The sequence below is a fragment of the Ailuropoda melanoleuca genome, chromosome 10 (assembly GCF_002007445.2).
Source record: "Ailuropoda melanoleuca isolate Jingjing chromosome 10, ASM200744v2, whole genome shotgun sequence".
Classification (NCBI taxonomy): Eukaryota; Metazoa; Chordata; class Mammalia; order Carnivora; family Ursidae; genus Ailuropoda; species Ailuropoda melanoleuca.
In genome coordinates, this window is record NC_048227.1 from 75,203,521 (window position 1) to 75,220,670 (window position 17,150).

A 17,150-nucleotide genomic window follows, 5' to 3' on the forward strand; every position below is an offset into this window, starting at 1 on the left:
GTATTTCCAGGAGCTTAGCAGATTTCCAAATCCGACACTTTCTCTCCTAGCCAATTTCATATTAGAGGCGATACTCACTTATCTTGTTAAAATATAATAAAGGACTTGATCAACCAATTTTAGAATATATTGTGAGAGTTTTTTTACTAAAATTGCACACAACTAAGTAACTGATTAGACTAAACATGGCTTTAAAAAAGGCTTACCGATTACAAAATTATTATTATAAAAATATTATAACCAAAAGAAAAAGTGGTCAGCTTAAAAAGCAGAAATCCAACTTAACCAGCCCATATAATTAGCATTATATTCAAAGACTCGGGAATCATTTAAGGAATGAATCACTAACGAGTCCCCATTTTTGTTTTAATAATAGGCAATTGTGGAGTCATTTTCTTAAAACAGTATTTGTACTGCTGTTTTATAATACAGTCTCAATCTTGCTGACCTACTTTATAGTTTAAAGGAACATTCCACTAAAATCTGAGAGTAGAAACACTTATTTTCTGCTCTTCGCTGAAACAGGCGATTGATTCCCTACCTCTGGTGAAAAATCCTTGGAAAGTCTAGAAACTTAAGCTTGTCCTACAGAGGCTTCTGATTTAAAGGTTTAAACAACCAGACTAATTATTTTTAGCTCATTTTCAAACTCAAGTGTAGAATTTGCTACAACATTAGAAAAAATAAGTTGTTATAACTCAAAGTTCTAGTAAGATATCCGCACAACACTGTTTGTCCCGTACCAGCACTGCAAAGAATGGACACACCAGCACTGCTGTTAATCCCTCGTACACGTGACCCTCTCTTGTCATGGTGTGGGGGTCCCTGAAAGTCTCACACGCTGCAGAAGAGCCATGAATCTTTGAGGTGAGGCACTATGAGAGGTCAGAGAGCATACAGGAAAGAAGATAGAAGTGAACTCAACAGGGTGCCTGGGTGGCTCAGTCGGTTAAGCATCTGCCTTCAGCTCAGGTCATGATTCCAGAGTCCTGGGATCAAGTCCCACATCGGGCTCCCTGCTCAGCTGGGAGTCTGATTCTCCCCTTTCCCTCTGCTGTGTGCGCGCGCTCTCGCTCTCTCTATATATATATCTGTCAGATAAATAAATAAAATCTTAGGGGAAAAAAAAAAAAGAAGAAGTGAACTCAACAGACATCAGCCTATTTGCAAGTTTGCCCAGAATCGTCTGGTAAAAACCAACACTAAACCATATTTTGATTCTATCCTTGGCATAAAGCTCTGAGCTGCCCATTATGGGGAACACTTAAATTGCATCTAAGAATATCACAATTAGACAAACTAATTAGTCTTTATAAAACATATACCGAACAAGCTTAATGTATTTGTAAATATAAAAATGCTGTATATTTTAAAGTTGGTTTTTTGCAAAAACATTAACAGTTGATTAATCTGGACAGTTCATGCAATAAGATACTAACATAGATAGTATAAAATAGTATAATCCCTCCCAAAAAAGAGTATTTTTATAATTTTTTCATGTGGTTGAATAAGAAGGCATACTTGAATTTCCAATTCAAGAAAAGCATACCCATGACTCCGGACACCATGAATGAAAGTGTGATGACACCCAAATCCATATACCCTGCTCTCTACTTACCTGTAGACCCATGAACATAACTGCCTACCCAGTATCTCACTGTGAAAACTAAACATGGTGTGACTTTTCTTCTAACCTTTCCCCCAAGGTTTTAACTTAAGACCTGTCACACTATACCTTATTTTCCAAGCCACAATTCACTTCCAATGTGTCACAAAATTTGACTGATTGCACCTCTCAAGTCTCTTTCAACTTTGCCTCCTCATTGGAATTCTTATCTCCACTGCTTCAGTTCAGGCACTGATCAATTTTTCCTTAGACTGAGGTAACAGCCTTCTAATCTCCCTGAAATCTCCTTTCAATCCTTTTCCTAAACCGCCAATAGAGAAATATTTATTTTTCTTTTTTTAAATTTATTTATTTATTTGAGAGAGAGAGAGAGGAGGGGCAGAGGGGGAGAGAATCCTGAAACAGACTTCCCGCTAAGCATGGAGCCAGATATGAGGCTCGATCCCAGGACCCTGAGATCATGAACTGACCTGAAATCAAGATCCAGTCACTTAACCGACTGAGTCACCCAGGTGCCCCACTACAGAAATATTTCTAAAATATCTCGAATTATTCTGAACATTTTAATTTAAAAAAATTCAAATTAATTATTCTTTTAAAAATCATTCCCTATAACAAAATATTTTAATGTATTAGATTAAAAAATTAAGATGGAAAGATGGACAAATAAAAACTGGATAGAGGGATTGATACGTGATATATTAAATATAGCAAAAGGTATGGGTATTCATCATATAATTCTTTTAGATTTCCTGCAAATTGTAATTTTTGAAATATCAGAGAAAAGCTATTTTTAATGAAATGGCTAATATTTATTGTGTAGTAATGTAGTAATGGCTAATATTTATTGTGCGCTTCTTATGTGCTAAGTAAGCATTTTCCATGCCTTATTTCTAGTGGTATGCAAAAATATTTAACATTTTGGCATGTTTTGACTCTCCAAAAAATAGAGGAGGTGGTGAGGGAAAAAAGCTCTGATTTGTTGCATTTGCCAATATCCATGCTGTAACACTCTGGCTACAGTTTTAAGCTTTCTAAGACAGAATTAGAGGAGATAAGCATTAGTGTATCATCATATATTATCTCCGACATACACATAAAATAGACATAAATAGCTGGAAGAACATAGATAATGTGCAATATATTAAAATAAGTAGAAACTTTTGATTACACATTACTTTTGTTCAAAATCTAATTGGCATAATTTTAAGTTTGTATAATTTGATTTTTAATAAAAATTTAACAACTGGCTGGCAAAAGTCCTGAAACTTTAACAGTCAATTCTCTGCTTTAGCATATCACTGATTATCAAATTGGGAAGGTTCAATTATTGATCATTATTTTATAGATGACAGTATGAAACATTAAAGAGATTTAAGTTACTTTCCCAATAGTAACTATTAGAGCCAGCTTTCAATCTAGATTGTACTGACTCACAAACCTTAACTCGTGACTGCTAATTCTCCCAGTCTTTTGCCTGATGAAATTCTACTCATACTCCAAGGCTCTTTTGTGCTCCCAGAGAGCCTAAAAGCACCTGTATTACACCACTTATCAGTCTAATTATGTCCCTACACGCCCATCTTCTACCTCTCCAGGCAGCTCTACATAGAAATTCACTTAGGCAGCCCAGATTTGCACCCAAGAGTTTATAACAGTGCCTGACACCTAGTAAGTACTCACTACATGTGAACTACTATGACCATGATTCCTCAGACTTTGAGAGGTTACAGATCAGAGTCTTCGTCTTAGAATACCCAACACTTAAGGCAGTGTTTGGGACATAGGAGACAGTCATGTAAAAGAAAGCCAGAAAGTGCAATAGGAATGATAGTCTTGGTTTTCTTATCAAATAGCTTTCTGATACTGAGCAAATCACTTCACTACTGTATCCAAGTACCAGAATGGTAATAAATGCGGAAATTGGACTTGATTAATTCTCAAGTACTTTCTTGCACAAAACTTCATGGCTGCATGCATGCCCTTGCAGCTACCAGTAAAGTGCACTGACATAACACTTACAGAGTAACTAAGCAATATGTGTCAAAAATTTTTCAGCCATATAGAAGAAAGATATGTCCAAAATTCTTCCTGCAGCATGTACAAGAGCCGAACACTGGAGTCCAAAACTTCAGTAATAAAAGAGTGGTTAAATACATTCTATTACAACCATCCAATAGAATATTATGCAATCACTAAAAATGATGGTTAGAATGTCCTACAGAATGACAAGAAATGAATTAATACAAGAGCAAGTAAAATAAGCAGAATGTAAAACTGTATATGTCCTATACTTACGACTTAAAGAACAAAAACATAGGCATAGAGAAAAATAATACTGCATTGACAAAAATGACAACAGTTGTATCACCACTGTGGCCTTAGAAGTGGTCTTTGAAAAAATTCTGTTTGCAAAATGTTGTGAAATACTTTGTTATATATAATTTATAAAAACAATTTGGGTGTTTGAATTTAATGAAGTCTTTACAAAATCTGGGACTTGCAGCAAGGGACCTCTAAAAAAAAAATAAGCTTATGGATAGTTAGTGCACCCCCGGCACCTTTTTTCCTCCTAAGGAGAGTGGAGCTGGTTGTTTTAGAGAGCAGACACATTCAAATCACACACACACACATATATATATTTGCTGAGTCTGAGAGCAGACACATTCATAACACACACACAGGCATATGCTGCAGAATTCACCAGAGAAGAGAAAGAGAACTCTGGAACAATGATTCTGCTTTTTAGTATTCCTCAGAAGTGTAATTTTTAAGGTAGAGTTCAAAGTGCTAAAATTGAGAAATTTTAAAAGAAAACCTAAATTAGTTCAATTAAGCTTAAAAACTATTAATTTAATTCAATGAGCTGATCTTTTCCAAAAGTAACTGGTTTACTAATGGAACTTAGCCTCAAAAATGAGTTTTTCCCCCAGTGGAGAGTAAGCCAGAAGTAAAGAGGAGACAGACGTTAAAGGATTATCTGAGCCAGCTGTTAGGAAAATCAGAGAAAACCTTTGCTCCCAGTTGCTTCCAAAAACAAGCAGAGTTCTGGATTCTGATGGATTTAATGTGAGGTGGTATCATAGGGGAAAAATAAACAACCCAGTGATGTGCAACTGAAGAGAATGATGAGTGGTTTCCACATCCTGTCACTTGTTAGTAGTGGTCTATCTATGTATTATCAAGTTACGTGTTAAAAACGAGATAAATGAGAAATGTTGTCTTCTCTTCACTAGTTTATGTCTAGTTCTCCCATAGTGTCTGGTAGGGGTTCAAAATTCACTGACTAAATCATCAAGGAAAACAAAACCACTGGCCCAACCCATCAGAGAGTCTGTGTTAATAATCTGATATAGACAGACTGCTTTGATTTAAAAAGGACAAGCCTTCATACCCTGCAGCAGTACTGTGCTTCATGATGGCCTAGAAAGGGTTCATCTCCCTGGCGAGACAGGAGCTATTGTCATCTTCATTTTGCAGTCCTTAAATTACACAAGTTCCAATACACCTGTCCACGTTCACAAAGTCATCAATACATCAATTTGTTTTTCAGTTACATTCACTTTTTCCCCACAGCACTGTGCTTTAAAATGCCATTATAGAAAGGTGATAAGATGAATGAAAGCTTAAGATAATATTGTTTAGTACTGGAGAAATTAAACTTTAAAACATTTTCTTAAATTCTCTGTATTGTTAAATATACTGAATGGGAAAAAAGGAGTTAAAAATCAATGAAGTATCTAGGGGCCCCTGGGTGGCTCAGTCACTTGAGCATCTGACTCTTGTTTCCAGCGCAGGTCATGATCTCAGGGTTGTGGAACTGAGCCCCATGTTGGCCTCTGCATTCAGCATGGAGTCTGCTTCAGATGCTCTCTCCCCTGCCCTCTCTCAAATAAATAAATATTTAAAAAATAAATGAATAAAAAATCTATGAAGTATCTAATTAAAACTTTTCGAAGACTACTGCCATTTATATTTCAATACTAGATATCCATTCCTTTATTCACCTGTAAGGTCTATCGTAGAGAAGAAAAACTTCTAGAAAACCCGAATATTATGATTTTCAATAAATGTTACCCTGAGTATTGAGCAAGTACATTAGGTGCTCTAGACTTAAAGGAATACCTAATAATTGGTACAGAAATTAATTACTGTTAAAAGGGGAGCCTACTATATATAGTGTTTTGATAATAAATTATTACAGATGCACATACAACAATAGTACAAAATGTATGATGTGTGTAAATTTTGAGGGGTGGATATAACATGACTGAATACAGTACCTACTTAGAAATAAGGTAACAGGTAAAAATAAACTTTTTTCCTGAATGATTATTATTCTTTATTGTGAAGGACTATGTGGAGGTGGGAAACAGCAACAAGTTAGAGAATGACACATGAGTTATTTAAACTCAAACTTTACCCATATGATTTGGCTAAGACAATTAAAATGGACATCACTCAGTGATTTCTGGGCCATATCATACGTAGTGACAGCTGAATTTGCACAGATCTTGCTTAGGGTGACATGAAAGTCATGAATTTCTGCCCTTTGAAGTTCATTTTTTATTGGGTTCACAAAGTGTAATATAACTTACAACACTGGAGATTAGAATTCACTCATTATCTCTTTCCTATGAATATGTTTTTTCCCTCTGCAGTTTATATACAGGCTGGCAGAGAGGACAGAGCACAGAAGAGCGTCGCTACAGCAATTATTAGCTATAATAAGGCCATATCTTGTAGGAAGACAGTGAAGACCAGGAAGTGAGATTCTATGATGACCCCATCTTCAGATTTAGTTAAGAGTCAAATTAAATGATGAAAATAACGAGATACATCTTTATAAAGTCATTTTTTTTTCTATTCAAGAAACTGTACAAAGTGACTAATGATCTCCAAAAACACTAATTATAACTAGATGAGTCTGGATAAGTGAGTTCCAAAATGATCATGAAGGCCAGACCCCTCCCCACCAACCCTGCCCAAGAATATATGACTGCATGTTTGGTTGGTTGGTTGGTTGGTTTTTTTAGGCCAGAACCTGATTTAAGAGTTTTCTTCCTTATTCCAAAGCAAAGAAAATAAATTATAATTCGAATAAGGAAGTAAACAGGGAGTGATAATTAAAAGCAGAGGTAGGTTCTCTGGGTAAAAAGGAATAATATCAAGGACAAGTCTGTGCATCAGTGTGACCATCTAAGAGAGGTCTGAAGCTTACAGGCTGAGCTCTGGAACCCATCTTCATAATTAACATATCCCTTAGTGTTTATCTGGATCCATAGCTTTTTAATTCTATCTAGGTCATATTCTTCTCCAGACACTCTTGTGTTAGTATCATTTAAGTCATTATTAATATATCATTTTATTTTTATTTCTACTCCCCGATATCAAATAAAAGACCTAGGGTTGGAGCGGAAATCCAGGACATTTAATGAGATTGATGCTGTTATTTAAATCATTTCCACCTGTCAGCTTTATTGTAGTATGAAAAATTCAATAAAAACAAATGAAGCCAATAAAAAGAGTACTTAATGATACTGTTAACAGACCCGGCATGTGGTAAAGTACTATGGATACATAAAAAGTGTCATTTTCACTGGTTACCAAATGCTTTCTAGCAACAAAGTAAGTCAGAAGAAGACAATTTTAAGCAGAAAGCAACACAACTCTATTTAGTTAATTATACAGCTACTAATCATGTACCCTATAAGGAAATGTGCCATGAACTGTATGTATGGTTAACTGTACATCCCATGCATGAGGTGAAAAACAAAAGAGGTAGTAGGAAAGATGATTTCCTATTTGTTTAACTTTCATGACCCTTATGCTGGGAGTTCCTAGCATTATAGACCATTGGAAGAGTTCACAAAAGTGATTATATTCTAAATCTCTCTCTATTTCTCTCCTTCCCTCTCTCTATGGAAATTTTGAATATATATGCCCCATGGAAATTTACAATAACATTTCTATAATCCATGGACCACAGATAATTCAAAGCAACCAAACAAATTACTTTGATGATTTAAATCAGGGTGTGACTTATATTTTCCATTTAATACCTCCATCTGTACATATACTTTCCTATGTGTTGATAGAAAGGAAAGAGAGAAGGCAAATCACCCATATGGTGACCATTGGCTGTACATTGTTTTACGCATTATTCCACAGTTAAGGAATTAGGGATAACGTTACAGGTTCATTCATCACAAGTGTTAATCCAGCTCTGTTCAGAAAAGTAAGGTTGATACTGTTTTCAAACATATTGCTCGGAAAAAAGTATTTTCCAATCGGAAATTATCCCCCTCAACCCTGGATTTCCAAAGTACTTTGTATTTCTATTATACCACTTATTACATTCTTCTTACTATTGTGGTTCTAACACCAGATTGTCAGTTCCTTAAGAGCAGGAATCCTGTCTTATGAATGCTGTATCTTCTGCAGTCTTAAGTGCTGCAATGTATACAACTTTGACCCTCAATAAAATTTATGAAATAAATGAATACTCCATCAACTACGCAGTAGCTCTTGAATTTCTCTGTAATCTTCCATAATTTTCTCCTCTAAAATAATGTGTTATATCATGGAAATTGCATGCATATTAATAACATTGGACAACGAACTTATCTGAAAAAGAAAAGTGAGTCAAACAATAAAGTTAAATCACCTATAAAATGTCTTTAAAATCCCTTTAATAAAACGAACTTTCTTGATTATTAAGAATGACAATATTATCCAGGAATTTACAGATATCCTCTTTCTGATCTAAGATGAGAGAGACAGTCTGTAGAGAAAATTACAGCCAGGGTTATTTTTTTTATTATTATTATAAGCATGCTTTCCTGGTCTCTCTGCCTCCAGTCTTTCCGTCGCTCCAACTCATCTTCCACAGAAATGGAATAATCTTTCTGAAAGCAAATCTAGGAATGTTAGTCTGCTTCTTAAAAACAACAGGAGAGCAGTCTGGATTATCTTAGACCTGGCCACATGCCACCTGCAGGCTTGGTTCTAACACAGCCCAGAGTTACCCAAAGCTCTACCTTATTTTCAAACCCAAAACACATCAACAATATTTACAACTGGGTTAAACATAGGTTTCCTCTGTTTTTAACTCTATTTTCTGATTTTTTTCTGCCTTAAAAATGCAAAGTCAATTTTTAAGATCCATCTTTTATGCTTTAAAGCCATCCTTTCTTGGTGACAGCTTCTCTTAAACACTCCCTTGAAAAAGAACAGCTTCTTCTCCTAAATTCCTATCACTCTGCATTTCACTCTGTGTTTATAGGTCTGTCCCTCAAGACTACAAGGGGCTTAAGTGCAAGACATTGTTTGTATAACTTTGAAGACCTAGTACTTAACCCAGTGCTATTAAAAAAGAAAGAAGCCAGTAAAAGTTTTTCTGAATAAATAAATGTCTTTCCAACTGAAATACCCTCTACAAAATCTGAAATGCAAAATCAAATTATTATGCGCTTAAAAGAAAGAAATCTAAAAAAGGATTTTAGGCAAGAAATAATAAGTGTTGGTGAAGGTATGGAGAAAAGGGAACACTTGTGTCTATTGGTGAGAATGTAAATTGGTGCAGCCACTATGGGGAAACAGTACAGAAGTTCCTCAAAAAGTTAAAAATAGAACTGCTATATGATCCAGCAATTCCACTTCTGTGTATTTATCCAAAGAAAACAAAACCCACTAATTCAAAAATACATGGGCACCCTAATGTTCACTACTATTATTTACAGTAGCCAGGATATGGAAACAACCCAAGTGTCTACTGATGGATAAATGGATAAAGAAATTGTGTGTATACACACACACACACACACACACACACACACTACTCAGCCAAAAAAGAATGAAATTTTGCCTTTCACAACAAAGACAGAACTTGAGGGTATTATGCTAAGTGAAATAAGTCAAACAGAGAAAACAAATACCATACAATTTCACTTATATGTGGAATCTAAAAATCAAATCAAATGAACAAAGCAAAACTCATAAACACAGAGAACAGACTGAAGGTTGTCAGAGGGGAGGTGGGTAGGAGGGTGGGCAAAATGGGTGAAGGGGATCAACAGGTACAAACTTACAGTTAGGAAATAAATAAATCATGAGTATGTAATATACAGGTTGGTGACTATAGTAAATAATATTGTACTACATATTTGAAAGTTGCTAAGAAAATGGAAGAATCATTTTTCATTACTTTTCTTATGGCTTTTTATCTTTAGGTTTTTTTTTTTTTACTTCAATATTAATAGCATTGCCCTTTGAAATTCTTGTTCAAAAACAAAGAAGCTGCATAAATATCATATATAAGAAATTAGTACACTTTTAAAAAATTAAAATAAGCATTAATTACAAACCTTCAATTTAAATCAAATAGTATGTCATTCTTATGCTGCTAAACCATACAAATTCTTTTAAGAGTTGTTTGTTTTAACCTCAAGGCTGAGTTTCAATGATAACTAGTCTTTGTGATTGATAACTATCTTAGACCACAGCAAAAATCAATATATGGCTCCATTTTGCTGATGAAGCTGTAGCCAAAAGGCCAAAATTTAATTCCTCACCTTGTGGTTTCCTGAATATGCCTGAGTATTGATTTGTTTGTATTGTTTTGTTTCCACTGTGGATTTCTAAGAGAAAAAAATGCATTTTTGGTAAACGTTTACCTTTAAAATAACACACTCTCCTTGTCAATGCTTCATAGATCTACATGTTTCACTAAAACTTGCCAAGAGCATTGAACTGATTCAATGTAAGAGTAAAGAGTAGTTTTCCCAACTGTGTAAATATATTACGTTCTGGACACCCTGAACTCTTGACCTTCCCTATGATGCTGCTAAAATGTCAATCATAAAACAGTCCCACAATGGGTTACCCAGAAGCAGGAGGCAATTTAAAAGAGCAATTTTAACATGCAATTGCCAAAGCATGCAATGAAGACAATTTCTGATGATGGTATATTTTATTTCCATTTAATATGAGAAAAAGAAACTGTATTTTCTTAGCTTCTACACCAGATGGTATACCCAGAGGAAATTGACACAGAGAAAAAACAAGCATACTTTCTTGGATTGTTCAATGGAGTTTTTGAATTACTTCCCATTTAAAACAACTTCACATTTATACCTTTTTTTAAAATTCATAAAATGCCTGAAGAGGCATTATATGAACAATAGCATGGGTCAGGCTGCAAGCTAACAGTGCCCCTCAGTTGCACAGGGAAGCGTCAGGCAAGGGTAGGAGGCCACAGCCACCAGAGGCTGTAATTTCCACCTCTTCTACCTTGAGAGACCTGGAAGCAGGTAATTGCACTCACCAAATGATTTAAACATACTTTAGAAAGAAAACAACAAAAAAAAAAAACCCCAAAAAAACAAAAAAAAAATAGCTTTGGCAACTAGGCAGGACATTTTCAGAAAAGGATAAAATAAAACAATGTTTGAAACATTTAAAACACAGCATATATTTGAGTGTTAAGCACACTAATCAACTGTATTTTCAATAAAAGTGAAGTGGCAAGCATTAAACTATGTTTCTCAGGGAATAAGTAAGCCATGCGGATACTATTTTGTAAAAATATGCATCCCTCCCAGATTTTACCTGTTATACTTTCATTTAGGCATGCATTATTCTTCTGAAAAGGTGGGGGGAATCACCCATACTAGGAGAAAGGGAAAAGAATTCAGGCTTTTCAAGCACTAGAAAATGTGTTTTGAGTCCCAGCTGCCCAGTTGTCTGACATTAGATAAGTCATTGTTTCATTTTGTTTTGACTGAGTCTTGGATTCACCAGCTACAAAATTGGGAAAGTAATATATCTATCTCATAGGTGTGAAGATAAAGTATCATGATAGAGTCACTTCATATGCTGATTATAAAGCAAAAATAACCAATACTTCACTACGAAAATCTACATTTCCATTTTAAAATATAAAATTTACTCATTAATCCCCACAAATAAAACCATTCGATTAACTTACTGTAAAATTATTTATTGACCAATTTCTGCCAAGAAAATAAAATTTGCTAGTGCCAGAAATAAAATTTCAATGGCTTAAATACATTAAAAGAGGATATTTAACACAGTAAAGAGTAACAAATGCACTCTCTGATTGGTACTCAGTAGTCAGAGAATGTTCCTCTGTGATACACCAAAAAAAAAGAATTTCTAAAAGGCAGAAAATAATCCTCATTCCTTTGTGATTTTACAAGAAATTCATGTGAAATTTGTATCAGACACAAAGACATAGCTGAGAAGTTCTTACACTTATTTTTAAGGCTTCCTGATTGTCAACATGCAGGGTGTATTAAAATAGCTATGTCAAAATAATCAGCATTTATTCAACCATATGATATAACACTACAACTACAGTATGGCATTCCCCTAGCCTCAATTAAAATGGTATGTAGAACCAGTATTCAGAGCTTGCACAAATTAAGAGAATGAAATGGGAACTTTTCCAAAGGTTACTTTTGGGGTTTCAAAGGAATCATTTCCCCAGCTTGTGAAAAAGTTTTAGGCCTCTGAAATCATTACTAAATAACAGCTACTATCACAGTGAGCCTAAGTTGTGTTCTATTTTGTATTACAGAATACCAGGCTGAGGCCAGTGGAGGTGCTGGTTAAGGCTGAGAGATCTTAAGTTTGGAGAAAGGAGTATGGATCTTGAAGAAGGGAAGCAGATGGACATGATATTTTCACCACAATACCGACCCTGTATTTAGACATACAATATTTATCAATTATATCTAACTTCTGCTTTTCAAACATTGTTTAAAAATTAATACAACATATATTTCTATAAGCTTTCCCTCTTTTTCTAATAATAGAGCAAGATTAGTTGACATTCCTTTTTTTATATAATATTTTTATTACATTGTTAGTCACCGTACAGTACATCCCTAGTTTTTGATGTAAAGTTCCATGATTCATTACTTGCGTATAACACCCAGTGCACCATGCAATACGTGCCAGTAGACATTCCTAACAAAACAGTAACCAGTTTCACTCAAATCCACAATGTACTTGAAAATCTAGGCACTTCTCTTAACCATAAAAATATGCACCAAACACATCTTCTGAGGACACTTATAAATGCATAAACATATGTAACAAAGACTCAACACATGTGAAAGATAGTTTTAAAAACAAACTTTCTACAGTCGGAAGTAAAACTACAAGTGTCAGCGAGCCTGACACCGTTTTATGCCACAAAGCCCACAAATTAAATGTTTCTCAAATAAAGAATTAGGAAAAAAGAGCACTATAATTCCAAAATGTCAAGACATTTATAAATTTGAAAGCAACTATGAGTGTAAGTTATTTTTACTCTATCCCCTCCCACATAGAGAAGGCTATTCTCAAAATAAAATACCTCAAAGCACTCTATAGTCATATTTTTACTTATTGCAGTCAATATGCATTCTCAACATAAGCATTCAATAGGGATGAATCAATGCTCATTAACATGCTGTTTTCATCCACTTAATACAGCATAACTAGCTTTAAAACACAATCTCATATACTGCAGTCTCCATTGGCTCGCACGCCAATGAACAATTTCAAGTAATTTCTGGTTAAACAAAAATCACATATTGGGGCGCCTGGGCGGCACAGCGGTTGAGCTTCTGCCTTCGGCTCAGGGCGTGATCCCAGTGTCATGGGATCGAGCCCCACATCAGGCTCCTCTGCTATGAGCCTGCTTCTTCCTCTCACTCCCCCTGCTTGTGTTCCCTCTCTCGCTGGCTGTCTCTATCTCTGTCGAATAAATAAATAAAATCTTTAAAAATAAAAAAAAATCACATATTAACAATACATTGTGTGGTAGAGCTAAATTTTAACGGTCTTCTTTGATGAAACCCTTTAAAAAATAAGAAAACAGAAGAGATATTTAAAAGAAAGAGATCTGGGCACAGAAGTCAAAAAGAAGTTATCATCAAGAGCCAAATTATGGAAAGAGCTCAAATGTCCATCGACTGATGAATGGATAAAGAAGATGTGGTATATACAATGGAATATCACTCAGCAGTAAAAAAGAATGAAATCTTCCTATTTGCAATGACATGGATGGAGTTAGAGAGTATTTTGCCAAGCAAAATAAGTCAGAGAAAGACAAATTACCATATGATTTCACTCATATGTGCAATTTAAGAAACAATACAAATGAACATGGGGGGAAGAAAAAAGAGAGGCAAATGAAGAGACAGACTCTTAACTATAGAGAACAAATGGAGGGTTACCAGAGGGAGGTGGGTAGGAGGATGGGTGAAATAATGATGGGGATGAAGGAGGGCACTTGTGATGAGCACTGGGTGTTATATTTAAGTGATGAATTACTAAATGCTACACCTGAAACTAATATTGCACTGTATGTTAACTTGCTGGAACTAAGAAAGAAAGAAAGAAAGAAAAAAAAAACTTGGGGGGGGGGGAGAAGTCAAAAAGAAGACCACTGGAATAGTAAATTACCGTTCATTATTTTAATTGCATATACTTTATAAAGCTTAAAAGTAGAAGAAAATGAGTTTTATTAGAAAACATGTGTAGGCAATATCCTCAGTAAAATGAACTCCACTGTTCATCATTTTATGTTAACATGGGATATTTAATTTTGGAAGACAGTGTGAGCTATTTCTCAATTTCCACAATGTCTCCTCTTCAAATTATTTCTCTGACTAGCTGAGGTTGTGGAGTCCACTTGCCTCTCCCTCAGAAAAGTCACCTACTACAATCAGAATAATCTGTCACATACCTAGAACGAAAAGACTAAGCTGCACCAAAAATTTAAACAGCAAATTGTGTGACTTAGGCTGAGCCATGGAGACTTAACCAATGTCTTCTAGGTCAAGCTGTCTACCAACCACAGAATCAACGTACAATACCAAACAGCAAATTAGTAAACTTTCTGTTCTCTAAATCTAACAACTGGGCAGTTACACTCCCTGTTAGTGAGCATCTTTCAATATGTAAACAATATGCAAACATTAGTATATTAAATAAGCTCGAATTTACAATATTTAAAGATGATAGTATATCAGGTAATTTCATGGGTTCTGCTTTGATTTTAGATCAGTTCTCTTGGAGAGTAGCCCCGGAATATTGTAAAAACAAAAATACGATAAAACGCCAAACATACGTTCAAGAAACAAAAGACATTGTATAGGCATTTGCATTTTCATAGATCCCTACAGTCTTAGTTTTCAATTTCCAGAACCTAAATCATTAATTGTTAAGGACCCACAGATCCATGCGCTAACTCTGCAGGTGTTTCAACATGATGCTTGATGGTTAAAAAAACGGCTCTTTAACGAAACTAAAAATTAAACTATTTTCAATAATAAACAATACACTAAAAAGTTCACTCTCATAACTGAGACAAAGTTTTCAGTGGCTTTTAATAAATAGCTAACAATTTCTCCCATTATAATAACATGGTATAATTAGGAACTAGGATATATACTTATATATTACTTTTTATTTCACTTTTCATCATTTATTTGTGTTTCGTCCATATGCTATTATTTTCATCACTTTGTTTCAGGCACGGGGCAGGGGGGCAATTAACAAGCCTCCGGATAGTGTACAGCTGGGTGTCCAGCTGCTGGGTTAATCCTCAACAACAGGTTTTCTGAGTAGAAGAGTCATCTCACCACGGCCTGGTTCAGAGGAACGTCTGAATCTATATTATCAGAAAGGGCCTCTGAACGCCCATAACAAAATTACCAAGCGAGACAATCTCCACGTAGCCGAAAGTTACTCAGCATTTGCTGGAATTGCCAAAGTCTTCTCTCTCAATGGTAAGAGTAGCTTCACCAGCATCTGTCAGAGATTTTGGACTGAATACAGGCAAGCTGAGCAAAATTGCCACACAAGAAAAGATTAGGAATTCATTGTAATACTGAATAATAACAGAAACACACTGCTCTTAAGTCAGTCCAATTACGACACAAAGCTACTATTTACCGAATTCAATGGAACTCTTAGTGTGACTACATCATGTGCAAAATAGTTAGAACATTTAATAGTGCATGCATATTATATGTCTAATGCTTGATCCCTTCACGAGGCAGAGTGGCCCGCTATTCAGTCTTACCTGCGCATTTGGTTCTGGTAATTAGTGGAGGTCCTGGGAGCCCCGTTCCACCTTCACCAGGTCTTGTAAGCAGAACTCGGATCTCGTATTCAGTATCTGGGTCCAAATGCCATAATTTATAAGTTGGAGCATTGACTGCATGCGTTTCTGTCCAGGATCCTGAGGTCATCCGGTACTCCACTTCTTTCAGAATAATGGGACCATCGCCAATGATGGAGTTGGCATTTAGCTGAATCAGCAAATACGTAGGCCCAACGCCAAGCAGCTGGGGAGGAGCAATGGGTCTTGGTGGCTCTAAGAGAGATGAAGGTGCAATCTAATCAGTTAAAAATCCAAAAGACTAAAATACATAGATATATTAATGTCTCTCAAAGCTGAAAGGCTTAATGATTAATTTACTTATTGGTATTTACATAATAAATACTTAAGGAAAACCAGAACATGAGTGATCTGGTAACTGTATTTTTAAAGAGCAAATACTTACACCGATGGGATAGGACCCTTTTTACCACAAGTTTTCTTTTATTAAAAACACACCTCTCCAGGAGATAAACTTGTGTGGGCACAGGAACCAAGGGAAATAAAGAGAAAATCTTTAAAGATGGATAGCTCTGATTAGCTACTAACACAGTACAGTTCATCTTAGACATTCTTCAGGTCCTAACCTCTACAAATCTCCAAATTAATGAATACTGTTTTAACTCCTTATTTCATTCATGAAATATGGCACAGCAGTGGTTTTAGTTTTGCTTTGTTCTTCATTTCTGCAGAGTCCCTGCAGATGAGATAAAGAGGAAGGAACAGCAAAGCTGAACTTAGAAGCTGAAGCCAAGTGCTGACTTGTTTCTACACACATACCACAGAATGTAAGAAAGTGAAATTTACACCGAGGCAAAATCACAAGTCACTACATATCACTAGCCTTTGGTAGTAGCATGTGATAAGGCAATGAATCAAACATTAAACTCAAATGTCAAAGGTACACTACAATTTAATTTTGGACGGCTTAGATATTTGCTTGAAAGAAACTTTGGCAAACATTATTGGAGTGTTTGAATGTATAGGAACGATGAAAGATAAATTACCACCCCCTCTTTTTCTTCATTTGACAGTGATACGGCTGAATTTGATACTGGACTTTATAAAAGACTCCACTGCTCTAGCTCGGTCCACAGGGAATCCTATGTCATGAAGATGCTCTAATTAGTACATTCTGATCAGATTCTTTGACTCACTTGAACAACACTTCTCAGGGAAGCCAAAAGACTTTTTAAGAGAAAGTGTTAATCTTAACAAAGTGGTAACTGCCCAAATATTATTTTAAAGGTTTGTGTACTCATATGTAGAATTTAAAAAAACAAAACAGATGGGAAGGGGGGAAAAAGAGAGGGAGGCAAACCATAAGAGACTCTTAACTATAGA

At 35.4% G+C, this 17,150-nt stretch overlaps 1 protein-coding gene across 10 annotated transcripts in view; it reads right to left on the reverse strand.

Annotated features, from left to right (window-relative positions):
* PTPRK (protein tyrosine phosphatase receptor type K) overlaps positions 1 to 17,150 on the reverse strand; it is a 553,021-nt gene that overhangs the window by 211,345 nt on the left and 324,526 nt on the right. For all 10 annotated transcript variants that reach the window (XM_034669108.1, XM_034669107.1, XM_034669109.1 and 7 more), the window contains one exon: positions 15,729 to 16,022. In XM_034669108.1, coding sequence (XP_034524999.1) covers positions 15,729 to 16,022 — 294 coding nt within the window. The remainder of the gene's footprint in view (positions 1 to 15,728; positions 16,023 to 17,150) is intronic.